The 16105-nt window shown below is 36.9% G+C and overlaps 1 protein-coding gene and 1 long non-coding RNA gene across 2 annotated transcripts in view; one reads left to right on the forward strand and one right to left on the reverse strand.

The window, feature by feature from the left end:
* Positions 1-2726, reverse strand: part of LOC125659433 (uncharacterized) — a 4012-nt gene extending 1286 nt beyond the window's left edge. The window contains exons 1-3 of the long non-coding RNA XR_007364070.2: positions 2553-2726; positions 2189-2311; positions 1613-1705 (exon numbers count right to left, since the gene is read on the reverse strand). This is a non-coding gene — a long non-coding RNA (uncharacterized LOC125659433). The remainder of the gene's footprint in view (positions 1-1612; positions 1706-2188; positions 2312-2552) is intronic.
* Positions 2727-9119: 6393 nt separating this feature from the next.
* LOC125659416 (uncharacterized) lies at positions 9120-15940 on the forward strand. Its single transcript, XM_048891089.2, has 2 exons — positions 9120-9175; positions 11154-15940. The coding sequence occupies exon 2, from the start codon at positions 11166-11168 to the stop codon at positions 12381-12383; it is 1218 nt and encodes a 405-aa protein (XP_048747046.1). The 5' UTR covers positions 9120-9175; positions 11154-11165; the 3' UTR covers positions 12384-15940.
* Positions 15941-16105: the final 165 nt, after the last annotated feature.

Here is a 16105-nt window from a genome sequence, read left to right on the forward strand (position 1 = left end):
TTGTCTGTCTCACCCCCTGACAATTTTCTAAAGCTAGGACCTTCTTGTATTGTATTGCAGTGGCGGATTTAGGGAGTTCAGACACCCCTGTCCCCGCTCTTTTTTTATACCCCCCACAACAAGTTGTGGGGGGTATACTGGAATCGGGTTGTCTGTCTGTCTGTCCGTCCGTCCGTCTGTAGACGCAATGGTTTCGGGGCTCTAAAGCATTATCCTTTCCACCTACCGTCACCATATCATATATATGGACTACCCATGGGATGAAGATGTTCCCTATCGATTTTGGGGTCAAAAGGTCAAGCGCACTGGACATCGAAGTAGCAATATGGTTTCCGGGCTCTAAAGCGTTATCCTTTCCACCTACAGTCACCATATCATACATATGGACAACCCATGGGATGAAGATGTTCCCTATCAATTTTGGGGTCAAAGGTCAAGCGCACTGGATATCGAAGTAGCAATATGGTTTCCGGGCTCTAAAGCGTTATCCTTTCCACCAACAGTCACCATATCATACATATGGACTACCCATGGGATGAAGATGTTCCCTATCAATTTTGGGGTTCAAAGGTCACGTGCACTGGACATCGAAGTAGCAATATGGTTTCCGGGCTCTAAAGCGTTATCCTTTCCACCTACAGTCACCATATCTACATATGGACTACCCATGGGATGAAGATGTTCCCTATCGATTTTGGGGTCCAAAGGTCAAGTGCACTGGACATCGAAGTAGCAATATGGTTCGGTTTGTCATGCCATTTGTTTTTTACACTCAGAAAAGAGGTAGTTTATACCTATTACCAACACCCTTTGGGAGATTGGGGTAAGCGGGGGGTATTCTTAATGAGCATTGCTCACAGTACCTCTTGTTTTTTATAGTGATAACTATGCATCAAATCAAAGCAAGAAGGAACCAGAATTTCAGTCTGAATTTAATGCATTAAAATGAATTATTTTGAATCATAAGTCAAGTTTATTCTTTTTGTTTAAATTCTATAAAGGATGTGGTGACTATAAATGAAAGGAACAAGAATTTCATTCGAAATGCATTAAAATGCACCATTTTGAATCGATGTTTTTAAAATTTTCAAGGGGGAGGTCACCCCTCCCTCCCCGGACCCCCCATTAGGAGGGGGTGAACACCCTCCCCTTTCGGGCCTCAACCCCACCCCATTAAGGTCTAGGTCCGCCACTGTATTGTACAGTGTATGGGTATGGAAGATGTGCATGTGGCAATTTGGGGGAAATACTTTACACGCAGAGGATCTCTCAGCCATACCGTGCAAACGCTTGAGGAGGGGCGTTACTACTGGAGTTTTACAATTCGTAACATTTTTTGCCGTGTTTGCTAATCAGTGTCATGGAAAACAAATTCCTGAAGAAAAACGCCTTACATACTACATATCGGTGGCGGATCCAGGATTACATACATGTACCTTTCGTGTTCTCAGGGTTTTATTGAAGATTGCATTTTACGAAGAGTTGTCTTTTCTTTTATAACGTTACGTTGTTGACTTGAACGTTAGCTCTGAATCGGTTACGAAAAACTCAGACCTCTACCTGGATGAATCACTGCCAAAATTGATATTATAAAGAGCTAAGATTTACTTACTGAGTCACTACTGGCCTGCAGATACGGTAGCGGTTTCAAAGCTTCATTACTATTCTCACGATTTTGTTCTTTGCAGGGAGTCTGTTGTGTGCTCTGAAATGTCGGGTTGCACTTCTAAAAATGTCTTCAAAATCGACATTACATAGGTAATATCATACAAATAAGTAAAATCTGAATCAAGTTTGTGACAAGGTGATGGTTGAATAAATTATTTCGTTGTTGATGACGTATCAATAAATAAAAAATGCGTACGTTCCTCCTGTGCTGTTCAGTATAAATCTTGTAATATAAAATATTTATTTTAATCATTTGGAGAGCGATTTTGATTGATTGAAAAACTGTTGATTTTTCTATGACCAACCAAAAATGTACCTAGCCATCGCGCTAATTGTGATAAAGACACTTTAATGAGCGGGTATCGTAGTTTATACTACTCTAATAGAAGTGAATATCGTGGAGGAATGCATCAATCGACTAATAGGACAAAAAACTTTTGCATCAAATTGCATTTTCAAAGCTGATGCTTTGCGGTAGAATCTATTTCAGAAATCGTTGTTTGTCCCTTTGTATAATAACCTTGTCTGGAGGATGTAGAATCGCCGTCAGTGTGTTTTTGTCCGGTGAGGGTCTGAATCCTCCCCAGGTGCCATCAGGCAGTGGCTCATTGAGGTCTAATTCATCGTCCCAGTCCGACCACAACTGAAATTAAGAAAGGTCATTTCTAACTTTGATGACCGGGATAATGGAATACACTAGTTTAAGTCAGTATAGTAGTATTACATGTACTTACATCAATGGAATACACTAGTTTAAGTCAGTAGTAGTACTACATGTACTTACATCAATGGAATATACTAGTTTAAGTCAGTAGTAGTACTACATGTACTTACATCAATGGAATACACTAGTTTAAGTCAGTAGTAGTACTACATGTACTTACATCAATTTTGGCTGCGTGGTTGTTGTTGTGATCGATAGCTACAGGGTTTTTCTTCTGCTCCTGATGCAATAGAACCGGAAATATATTGAGACTGTATACCGTCTGTGTGATATATAAATACTCTCTGATTCTTGATTTTAATCTAGGTTTAGGGAATGACTAAAACTTATTTGAATCAGTTAGAAAGAGGTGGATAACTTTAGTGTGTGAGTTTTCAGTACCCAAATGAATTATGTTTGCTGCACAAAAATAAAGTATATGATTTGCTATGATAGGCTGGATCATTACACTGAAATGCCATCAAAGACATAAATATACCGGTATTTTCCTGTAGTATGTCATACGAATACAGTAAAAACATTTGTAAGATGTTGTGGCTACATTATATCGTGAAAAAGGTACGAACTTGTTCTTTGAGCTCCCTCATGTTCCTCAGCTTCTGTCGCAAGTCCTGTAATATAAAATACAATAAATGACGGATCTAATCCGATTGACAAACCCCAGGTCCTGTAATATAAAATACAATAAATGACGGATCTAATCCGATTGACAAACCCCAGGTCCTGTAATATAAAATACAATAAATGACGGATCTAATCCGATTGACAAACCCCAGGTCCTGTAATATAAAATACAATAAATGACCGATCGAATCCGACTAATAAACCCCAGGTCCTGTAATATAGAATACAATAAATGACGGATCGAATCCGACTGACAAACCCCAGGTCCTGTAATATAAAATACAATAAATGACGGGTCGAATCCGACTGACAAACCCCAGGTCCTATAATATAAAATACAATAGCATGACGGATTTAATCCGATTGACAACCCCCAGGTCCTGTAATATGAAATACAATGACATGACGGATCGAATCCGACTGACAAACCCCAGGTCCTGTAATATAGAATACAATAAAATGACGGATCGAATCCGACTAACAAACCCCAGGTCCTATAATATAAAATACAATAAAATGACGGATCGAATCCGACTGACAAACCCCAGGTCCTATAATATAAAATACGATAAAATGACGGATCGAATCCGACTGACAAACCCCAGGTCCTATAATATAAAATACGATAAAATGACGGATCGAATCCGACTGACAAACCCCAGGTCCTGTAATATAAAATACAATAACATGACGGATCGAATCTGATCGACAAACCCCAGGTCCTGTAATATAAAATACAATAACATGACGGATCTAATCTGATCGACAAACCCCAGGTCCTGTAATATAAAATACAATAACATGACGGATCTAATCTGATCGACAAACCCCAAGTCCTGTAATATAAAATACAATGACATGACGGATCGAATCCGACTAACAAACCCCAAGTCCTGTAATATAAAATACAATAACATGACGGATCGAATCCGACTGACAAACCCCAGGTCCTGTAATATAAAATACAATAACATGACGGATCGAATCCGACTGACAAACCCCAGGTCCTATAATATAAAATACAATAACATGACGGATCGAATCCGACTGACAAACCCCAGGTCCTGTAATATAAAATACAATAAATGACGGATCGAATCCGACTGACAAACCCCAGGTCCTGTAATATAAGATACAATAGCATGACGGATCGAATCCGACTAACAAACCCCAGGTCCTGTAATATAAAATACAATAGCATGACGGATCGAATCCGACTAACAAACCCCAGGTCCTATAATATAAAATACAATAACATGACGGATCGAATCCGACTGACAAACCCCAGGTCTTGTAATATAAAATACAATAAAATGACGGATTGAATCCGACTGACAAACCCCAGGTCCTGTAATATAAAATACGATAAAATGACGGATCGAATCCGACTAACAAACCCCAGGTCCTGTAATATAAAATACAATAAAATGACGGATTGAATCCGACTGACAAACCCCAGGTCCTGTAATATAAAATACGATAAAATGACGGATCGAATCCGACTGACAAACCCCAGGTCCTATAATATAAAATACGATAAAATGACGGATCGAATCCGACTGACAAACCCCAGGTCCTGTAATATAAAATACAATAACATGACGGATCGAATCTGATCGACAAACCCCAGGTCCTGTAATATAAAATACAATAACATGACGGATCTAATCTGATCGACAAACCCCAGGTCCTGTAATATAAAATACAATAACATGACGGATCTAATCTGATCGACAAACCCCAAGTCCTGTAATATAAAATACAATGACATGACGGATCGAATCCGACTAACAAACCCCAAGTCCTGTAATATAAAATACAATAACATGACGGATCGAATCCGACTGACAAACCCCAGGTCCTGTAATATAAAATACAATAACATGACGGATCGAATCCGACTGACAAACCCCAGGTCCTATAATATAAAATACAATAACATGACGGATCGAATCCGACTGACAAACCCCAGGTCCTGTAATATAAAATACAATAAATGACGGATCGAATCCGACTGACAAACCCCAGGTCCTGTAATATAAGATACAATAGCATGACGGATCGAATCCGACTAACAAACCCCAGGTCCTGTAATATAAAATACAATAGCATGACGGATCGAATCCGACTAACAAACCCCAGGTCCTATAATATAAAATACAATAACATGACGGATCGAATCCGACTGACAAACCCCAGGTCTTGTAATATAAAATACAATAAAATGACGGATTGAATCCGACTGACAAACCCCAGGTCCTGTAATATAAAATACAATAAAATGACGGATTGAATCCGACTGACAAACCCCAGGTCCTGTAATATAAAATACGATAACATGACGGATCGAATCCGACTGACAAACCCCAGGTCTTGTAATATAAAATACAATAAAATGACGGATTGAATCCGACTGACAAACCCCAGGTCCTGTAATATAAAATACGATAAAATGACGGATCGAATCCGACTAACAAACCCCAGGTCCTGTAATATAAAATACAATAAAATGACGGATTGAATCCGACTGACAAACCCCAGGTCCTGTAATATAAAATACGATAAAATGACGGATCGAATCCGACTGACAAACCCCAGGTCCTATAATATAAAATACGATAAAATGACGGATCGAATCCGACTGACAAACCCCAGGTCCTGTAATATAAAATACAATAACATGACGGATCGAATCTGATCGACAAACCCCAGGTCCTGTAATATAAAATACAATAACATGACGGATCTAATCTGATCGACAAACCCCAGGTCCTGTAATATAAAATACAATAACATGACGGATCTAATCTGATCGACAAACCCCAAGTCCTGTAATATAAAATACAATGACATGACGGATCGAATCCGACTAACAAACCCCAAGTCCTGTAATATAAAATACAATAACATGACGGATCGAATCCGACTGACAAACCCCAGGTCCTGTAATATAAAATACAATAACATGACGGATCGAATCCGACTGACAAACCCCAGGTCCTGTAATATAAAATACAATAACATGACGGATCGAATCCGACTGACAAACCCCAGGTCCTGTAATATAAAATACAATAAATGACGGATCGAATCCGACTGACAAACCCCAGGTCCTGTAATATAAGATACAATAGCATGACGGATCGAATCCGACTAACAAACCCCAGGTCCTGTAATATAAAATACAATAGCATGACGGATCGAATCCGACTAACAAACCCCAGGTCCTATAATATAAAATACAATAACATGACGGATCGAATCCGACTGACAAACCCCAGGTCTTGTAATATAAAATACAATAAAATGACGGATTGAATCCGACTGACAAACCCCAGGTCCTGTAATATAAAATACGATAAAATGACGGATCGAATCCGACTAACAAACCCCAGGTCCTGTAATATAAAATACAATAAAATGACGGATTGAATCCGACTGACAAACCCCAGGTCCTGTAATATAAAATACGATAAAATGACGGATCGAATCCGACTGACAAACCCCAGGTCCTGTAATATAAAATACGATAAAATGACGGATCGAATCCGACTGACAAACCCCAGGTCCTGTAATATAAAATACAATAACATGACGGATCGAATCCGACTGACAAACCCCAGGTCCTGTAATATAAAATACAATAGCATGACGGATCGAATCCGACTAACAAACCCCAGGTCCTGTAATATAAAATACAATAGCATGACGGATCGAATCCGACTAACAAACCCCAGGTCCTGTAATATAAGATACAATAGCATGACGGATCGAATCCGACTGACAAACCCCAGGTCCTGTAATATAAAATACAATAACATGACGGATCGAATCCGACTGACAAACCCCAGGTCCTGTAATATAAAATACAATAACATGACGGATCGAATCCGACTGACAAACCCCCATCCCGTTAACTTGTTCTAGACACCTAGTATACAATATTTTAACAAGGCAAATTTTTAGTTTGAATTTGGGACACCTATCATATTAAACTTAAACCTGTTGTCAAAAAACGGGGTGGAGCGCAGGCCCCTGCCCCTACCTGAATGCATATTTTTGATGTCGATTCGTTTTGAATCAAATTTTTTTCGCAAACGTTATCTTCGGAATTGATTTTGTTACAGGTTCTCTTTTTACTTTGATTGGAGAGTTTCGTTTTATTGTAAAATTATAATTTTGCCTTTTCCCCCAATTATTAAGGGTGCTGCTTTGTTGATCACACACGCAAATTATTTCACGATAACGTGCCCAACCTTGAAATATCTACATTTTGGTACATTACCGTCTTATATATGCTTGCAGTCATCGCTTTTTCTTCCTGATGCTTAGCAAGGCGCAACATTTTGAAAACTTGCTGCTAAGTTTGAGACACGTCAAGTCCTTTCGACTAATGCTATCGAAATGACTTGTAACCACGACAAATGCAATGATTTGGCAGAGCAACGGCGACGTCACAATGAATGGCGACGTCACAATGAACGCGACGTCACAATCCAGTTTGTCGCTTTCCAGTTTCTGAAATGCGAAAGTAATATCGTAATATTTACATTTCGAATGTTTTTGCCTTCAAAATATAGCCATTTCCTCGTTAACTTTAACGCGTTTCAGCTTTAAACATTGCGCATATAAATCTTGACAAATGTAGTGCGTCTACTTCAACGAAATCAAAGTTGAATGTGAATATAAAAAAATAAGTTTCATTTTAAAAAATACATAAGGGTACGAACTGCAACGCTTCACGAATTAGCTGTTGTGATAGTGGATAAAAATGGTTCATTGACTAGGAACGAGAATCGTCACACGATGCTAAAAGTCGGGAAACAAAATTGCGCAACGCACATTTTACCTGCTCTCTCTCTCTCTCTCTCTCTCTCTCTAGCCGACCAAACCTACTAAATGAGGACGTCCTCACAATGTGTAGAAGAGAATACACACATATATTATTCTAAAGGCAAAGAAGTACCATGTTAGGTATAGCTATAGAGATATCTATAAAAGTTTATCTAATATACTCTCTTTTGAATTATGAAAAAAAAAAAGGTTTTTGAGAGAGAATATTAGTAAGGACATGTCCTCACACCACTTGTCCTCACTAAGCTAATATTTTGTATCTACATCTTTCACATGCTGTAGGTCACATTTATGAGGACGTAATTGTGAGGATATTTATTTGTCCTCATAGTGCAATTCTTGTCCTAACAACGTCTGTCCATTGGTTGAAATTTGTCCTCACTTTACACGTTTTACTGCCCCCCCCCCCTCTCTCTCTCCTACCCCCATCTCTCTTGATTGTCAGTGGGTTTTTTTTTTAATTGATAAAATCATTTACACTGTATTTGAAAATTTGAAGGAGTTTTAGGTGATGAAGACTTTAACCCCCCCCCCCTTCCCTACCCATGCTATTAAAGATCCGAAGATCATGTGGTTTATTTTGGTCAAGAATTTTAGACAAATTAACTTTCAACTTCTCCAGCTTCCCCATCTTCGCTAGCCAAGGGTTTTCGGTTCACCCCGCGGGAGCGGAGTGGACCGAAAACCCTTGGCTAGCGAAGATGCAGCTTCCCCACCCATGCTATGTGCGCGACTTAACAAGTTTGGGCATTGTTTTCCTCACATGGATTTAACATGATATATGTCTTTGCACGATCAAGTTAAATATATAAAATATGTTTAATAACGTGCTAATTTTTAATCTTTGAAATAAAAATAAATATATAATCTCTGAAAATCTACAAGGACTTTCCCAGGGTTTCTCAAACCCTTCTTAACAAAGCCTCTTCAATTCATCTCTTAATTATAAAAAAAAAAAAATAACAGTAACTTTTTGAAAGATGTCTTAGGATAATCAGGGGACTGTATATCTTATAACGTTTATGACGTCGCAACAAAAAAAAAAAAAAAAAGAAAAAGAATTAACCATAGGAGGACATCATCTGTTGCTACGTTATTTTCTCAAAATCACCAACAAGTAACTGGTAAAATATTATGTATGACTGAAACGATCTTTCTAAAAAAAAAATTCACCTTTTACCCGCAAGATATATCTGTTTTTGAAACGCCGAGTTCAGCCAACAACGTTCCTTGTTCTTTGTGATCCACCACTCATTCGCAGCCGGAAGTAGACTGCACAGGTAATCCGTTTCGCAGAGGCCACAGGTATGTATATTTATAAAAATAAAAATACACTGTGATAATGTTGCTCACTTCCTTTTATAAATCCAAAGTAAATGATATGTTAAGTATCATGTTTTCTTTACCTATGTGTTTAATAATGCTCATTAAAAATAAAACAAAACAAATGACAAAACTCGGTTTAACCAGTAACTTCATAAAGTGCATAAATTCCAGAATAATGCATGAGATCAAGAAATGCATGTCCGCAAGATTCCGTGCCAATTATTTAATTTTTTCATTTTTAAAAACAACGATTTTTAATATTCAAAATTTAATTTCATTGTATTATTACTTTGCATAATTTCTAATGTTGAAATTATATTGTAAATATTAATATGTGTAGGACTTTGTGTACGTATTATTTATTACCAAAATCAGTATTGCTTATACGAGTTATAGATGTACACAGCTAGTACATTACAGACAAGTAATTAACTCACCCTTTAGTTTTGCTAACTCTCCCTCCACCAATAAAAGCCCCTAGAGATAACCAACTTGCCCATCTAAGATTGACTCACCTCAATATTGGCGAGGGCATTGGGTTCAGAGGCGAGTTGGAATTCTAATATTCCAACTTCCCCTCTCCCTTACGCCCCCCCCCCCCCCCCCCCCCCCCCCCCCCCCGATAATATAAATGAAAATGCACCTCTTATTACCAGCTAACACCCCCCCCCCCCCCACACACACACACACATTGACTTTACATTTTCCTTTTATGATCCTTTTGCTTATGATTGAGCAAGCACAAAAATTAATATTGTATTTCTTTAATATTCATAAACTCAAACACTAAACATGCATGAAAATTACATGAAAATATTTTACAACAAAAACACAAATACTGTACACTGTAACCACACTATCACAGAATTCACTCCAGCAAAGGTCCGTTCACTTGATTGCACAAAGACAGCAGCTTTATTGTGGAAATGGCTAATGTTTCCACAGAGGGAACAAGTTAGCTTGCTGCAACCTCAACTGTTTTCGTTGATATATTGCCTTCTGACATTAGGTGGAGATGCACTGGAATTATTGAAGTTCCCTCATACAACTTTGGCAGCAGGATGTTAAAGGATGGTTTCTCATTGTTGCTTCTTTATGAGCTGATGCTAACCTTCATTGTCGTTATTGGTTAAAAATGCTTTCCGAAGCTACAGGATAAAAATACATTATAGATCCATGTCTTCCTGACGTAATACACTAAATTCTGAACATTCCTGCAAAGTTGTTCAAACGCAGGCTCTGTATTTTTGGCAGGTAGAAAAGGTATGATATTCCTATAGAACCTGAACACATCCCCTCATCATGTTCATTTGTAGTCAGTGAACTAGAAAAAAATAAGCAAAATTACACCAATCATTTAGAGACCAAAAATTGCAGTGCATGTATCACTGTAATGTGCCATTTTTAAGCAAAATATTCAAATTCATAATTATTATTCAAATTCGATTATATATTGTGAAACCAAGTTTCTAAATGCATCTCCATCTGTCCTGTTTGAAATGAATATGGCACCCCTTTATGACAACACCTGATAATACCTGCAGAATTCCCTTCCACATCCATTTCTTGAAATCTACGACTGCTTTGGGGTGAGTTGGTAATCCGTTTGGGGCAAGTTGGTTTTTAGGTGGGAGTGACTTATTAAAAAGTGGGGTGACTTTGCAGGGGCGAGTTGCCAATGGAGCGACTTTTGCTGCATCCTACAGAAAGTATACCCCAGTTTAGGAAGAGTAGTTTCCCTTTATTGTGTTGAAAAAATCATGCATTATGATTTTTTTAATTTAAAAAAAATCCAATTTCTATGAACATGTGATAAATCAAATGGCAAGTTGAAATCATTTCCAAGAGTAAAATTAATGATGACAACATGGACATAATGATTATCAGTTGGGGAGGACCAGTGTGATGTTCAGTGATGTAAGTTTTATCCATTACATTGGTATGAATTTAATTGCAGTTACTGAATAAAATGAACAAGTTTAGGCAGCTAAAGAGAACCCTATCCACCATTGGAATTATAGTATGTTGCATAATGCTGATCCACATCAATTTTCCATGGATGAAAGCATTTTTCCAACCAGATTCACGTCTTATTCTGAACAGCGCTGGTGGAAAGTCAGCAGCAGTGAAAAAAATGATGGCAGTGAGAGATTTTCCACTAAAATATGGAAATAGTATTGTGCAACAAACAGAGGAGGTCATAGGAGTTCCACTTAGACAAGGAGATATGTCATTCGAGGAAATTAAAAAATCTCGGTGGATTGACACAGAGAAATATTCACCAGATAGTGAGCTAAATTTTGTGCCACCTGTTCCGAAGTTCTCAGTATTTGATATTGTGTATCAATTAAAAGCAAATATTATGAAAAAATATCTAGCACTTGACAAGAGGAAATATGAAAATCAAAGTGTTGTTATTCTGACTCCAATACATAATAGTGAGAATGATCTGGTGCAATATGCACAGTTAATCAGGGAGCTTGATTATCCAAAACATAAACTTTCTATTGTCTTTGGTGAAGATGGCAGTGAAGACCAAACACTTAAAGTAGGAAGAGACCTATTGGATGAATTCCGCCAACAAGGATTCCGTAGGGCTGAAATTTACCATTTCAACTTAACGGGTCAAATTACTGGCGACTGGAATAGTATTCACGACCAGGTGCTACAGTATAAACGTAGAAAACATCTCGCCAAAGCTCGAAATCTGCTCCTCAAGACTGGATTAAAAGATGAAGAATATGTGCTGTGGATCGATGCTGACGTTGGAGTGCTCCCGTCCGATTTAATCCAACAGTTGATCTATGCAAATGTAGATGTTGTTACTCCATGTTGTTTATACAAAAAGGGTCAGTATACCAATGTCTATGATAAAAACTCTTGGAGAGAAACTGAGTATTCACTACAAGAGCAAACAAAACTCAGTAAAACGCAACTTGTTTTGGAGGGATATGGACCCACCATTAGACTTTATTTACCTCACTTGAGAGGAGAGGGAAGAGTAGTTCCTCTTGATGGAGTAGGGGGGTGCAGTTTACTAGTCAAGGCAGAGTGCCATAGGAAAGGACTAAATTTCCCAGAGGAGATTTTTCAATTTCATATTGAAACTGAGGGACTCGCAAAACTTGCCAGGAGCATGGGCTTTGGTGTTTATGGGCTGCCATTTGTGGAAGTATATCACAAATAATGCTGTATATTGTACAAAGTTTCTTTTAGCATTGATTCTAGTTTTATTGGGTGAAAGGAGTACTGAATGTTATGTATAAAGTGTTTGTTTAGAATATTAATGGCATTTTGATTTGCAAGCCAAAATATACAAGAGCTGATGATTGATGAGTGCTTCAAATTTTTACATCAGTCATTTAATAAAAGCATATATTTTGACATTTTGTAAAAAAAAAAAAAAAGATACTGTTTTAATATGGAGGTTTTGAGACTTTATTGTTATCTTTAGTATTTTTTTTCCTCATATTGACACATTCCAATATTTTCATATGAGAAATTCGTGATCAAACAAGAAAATTGTGATTATCAGGTATGTCAAGATTGGTTCATGGCTTTTTTGTATAAATTCGGAACCTATGTAATGTTGTTATGTTCCTCATGGAGCTTGACCTCATCTCAGGTTAAATTTTCCCCATTACATTTTTACCTTTAGGCATGTTCGGAGTTACAGCTATATTATAGTGTTGAGTTATATCAAATGCAAGACTTTTTTCCCTAAACCAAAGAGAATTATTTAAAAATGCACCTGCATAGATTTAAAAAGTTTTCAACTTTTCTGATATTTCTAAATACATGTATATCAAAAATCATTTTAAACTTGCATTTTAACATCTTAAAGTAAACTATTATGACTGCACTTGTTTGTATACATCATTTTTATACGCCCGTCTTTAGACGGGACATATTATGGTACAGTGATGTCTGTACGTCCGTCGGTCCATCCGTTCGTGGTTTTCTCTTTATAATTTCATTTCCCTTTCACATATCATGCTGAAACTTGCTGTGTAGCTTCTTTGTGAGTCACTCTAGATCATACTGCAATTTTGATCCATTTCAACCTTTTTTCCAGGAGTTTTGCCCCTTTATTTGGAAATAATTATTATATGGAAGATACATAATTTGTCCGCCCTACTCCTCCCACAGTTTTCAAGTGAGAGCCTTCTTATTTTGTGGAGTGTTTGTATGGGTATTGAAAATGTGCATGTGGGATGGATTTTGATTTTCTACAATTTTTGAGAAAATTACAGGTTGTTGAACTTAGTCTATTTGGAAATTAATATTCTATGGAGGGTACATAATTTGTCCGCCCAACTCCTCCCACAGTTTTCAAGTGAGGACCATCTTATTTTGTGGAGTGTTTGTATGGGTATTGAAGTTGTGCATCTGGGGAAGGATTTTGATTTTTCTTCCATTTTTGAAAAAAATTACAGGTTGTTGAACTTGGTCCATTTTGAGGAAATCTTGATTTTTAAGCTAAGACCCTTTGTTCATATGAAAGTTTGTCACAGCCTCATGATGGTTATACTACCTGAAGCAAAGTTATACAAATTATATCACAAGAAAAACACCCTATGTAAGCATTTCACGGGCGTATTATGTACCGTTTGCGCTACTCTTGTTAAAAAATTGTATTTTGTACAATCATGTTGAACTATATATATATTTTTTGTTAGCACTCATTTTAATTGTATTCATATTTTATTACTGTTGGCACCAAACTAAGAGTTCATGCTTATTTATGACGCCAAATTATGAATTTTTATTTTGCTATTGGTCTGTGTCTGTCATTGTGCGTTGTCCGTTAACAACTTCTTTCCAGAAACTGCTAAGCCAATGTTGACCAAATTTGGTATGTAGCATCTGTAAGTGAAGGAGACTGGAAATTGTAAAATTTCATGACCCCCCACCCTAAGGGGCCTTAATTTTGGGGTAAAAACTGTAAAATTGACGTATTTCTTTAAAAATCTTCTTCTTTACTCCTGGGCATCTAGCAGAGAAAATGAGTATTAGTAATGATGAGTAAGGATACTTCTACCAAAATTGTAAATTTCATGACCCCCTGGGTAGGAGTTCTGACCCCAGGGCGGTGCCAAACTTACTATTAGTGTTTATGTGTAAAACACTTAAATAACATCTTCTTTAGTTCTGTTGATACTAAATTGAAACTATCAAAATGGATATTTAGTCCTTTACCAAAATTGTAAATTTGATGATCCCAGGGGTAGGGGTTTTCGTAATAGAGTGGGGCCAAACTTAGTATATAATATTTATGTTTAAGTTTGCTGATACTTTATCAAATCTAAATGCATACTTAGGAATAGCAGAAAAAGATGTTCAAAAAATGGTGAATTTCACAACCCAGGGTTTTGACTCTAGGATGGGTCCAAATTAGTCATATTTTTTAATGTTAATTATATATTACATTATGTAAAGCCTTTCATCAGTGTATGCACTTTTGAGGGCATTGAAGTTTTAAGAACACATCTTGTTTTATACTGTTGCTAGAACATTAGAATTTAGCTTAGATATCGAGAACAGGAATTTTTTTCTAGATTTCATAGCCCTTGGGAGTAGTGATACTTTTTCACTGTACTCAGGTGACCGGTAAGGCCTGTGGGCTAGTGATACTTTTTCACTAGTACTCAGGTGACCGGTAAGCCTGTGGGCCTCTTGTTTATTGATCTTGCATTATTGTACATGACAAATGTGCTAATTCCTGATAAATCCAAACTACGCATTAGCTTTGATTAATTCTAAAAGAAGTGCACACACATTGTAGATGATTAGTGAATAATCTTGTCATTTTCTGTTGTTTCCTTAAAATTTTATGCAATTAATTTACACAATACAATGATTATCTGTATGAGCAGTAAATCTGAACGTTCCCTGAACTACTTCATATGATGAATGACTATAGTACAATGATCTATAACTGAAATGATTTTTTTTTTAAAATGATGTTTATACCTTTATAAAATGACCTTAAGAGACCTTGGTCCAAAAGATCAATAACTGTTGAAATATTGTTGAAATGATTTTTTTTCATATGCAAGGTATATGTTCTTAGTGACCTTGACCTTTATAAAATGACCATTGTCTGAAAGCCACTTGCCCATTACTTATTTGTGTGATAAATGATTTATACCTGTTGAAATAAGGAACTTTTTTCTTACACAAGATATATGCTCCAAGTGATCTTGAACTTTTAAAAATATCCTTGGTCAGAAAGATCAATAACTGTTGAAATGAAGGTCTTTTTTCATTTACATGGTCTATGTTCCGAGCAACCTTGACCTTTAAAAAATTACCTCAAGGGACCTTTGTCCGAAAGTCATTTGCCTAAAAAAAATTTTGTGATGCATGATTGTTGCAAGCCACAGCCGAAAAGTACACTCCTCTTCCTTTTGAGCGTACATTTCAGCCATGTTGTAACGTTGATACATGATCAATGCCTGTTCAAACTTTTGAGTGACCTGAGGTTGTGTCCATCTAGCGAGTTCTTATCTTCAAAACCTTTCATCACATACTGATCATAAATATTCCTTGGGATTGGACTTTTGGACCAAGGTAATTTTCTTTACAATGCCTTAACTTAGGAATCTGAAATTTGATTTGATTGAATGAGTAGATACACAATGGGTTTCACTTTTGTTACTGTTGAAATCAGACTGTTGAATTGTTCTGACAAAAATTGTAAAACTGTGTCTCATGTTTAATTGAATAGATTCTTGTACAATGCCTTGTTCTCTAGTTTTTTTTTTTTTATCATGCGACATCTATATAACTTAAGGCATCCCAATTTATAATTCACTTCTATATCACAAGACTGACAAGAGGCCTATGGGCCACATTGCTCACCTTGGCCCATATTTAAAGATTTCCCCTTTCTATTTGTATGTAAAA

The sequence above is a fragment of the Ostrea edulis genome, chromosome 1, assembly GCF_947568905.1.
Source record: "Ostrea edulis chromosome 1, xbOstEdul1.1, whole genome shotgun sequence".
Taxonomy (NCBI): Eukaryota; Metazoa; Mollusca; class Bivalvia; order Ostreida; family Ostreidae; genus Ostrea; species Ostrea edulis.

What these genes read in the sequence shown, in the direction of transcription:
- LOC125659416 (XM_048891089.2), top strand. Translation starts at nt 11,166, where the DNA reads ATGAACAAGTTTAGGCAGCTAAAGAGAACCCTATCCACCATTGGAATT.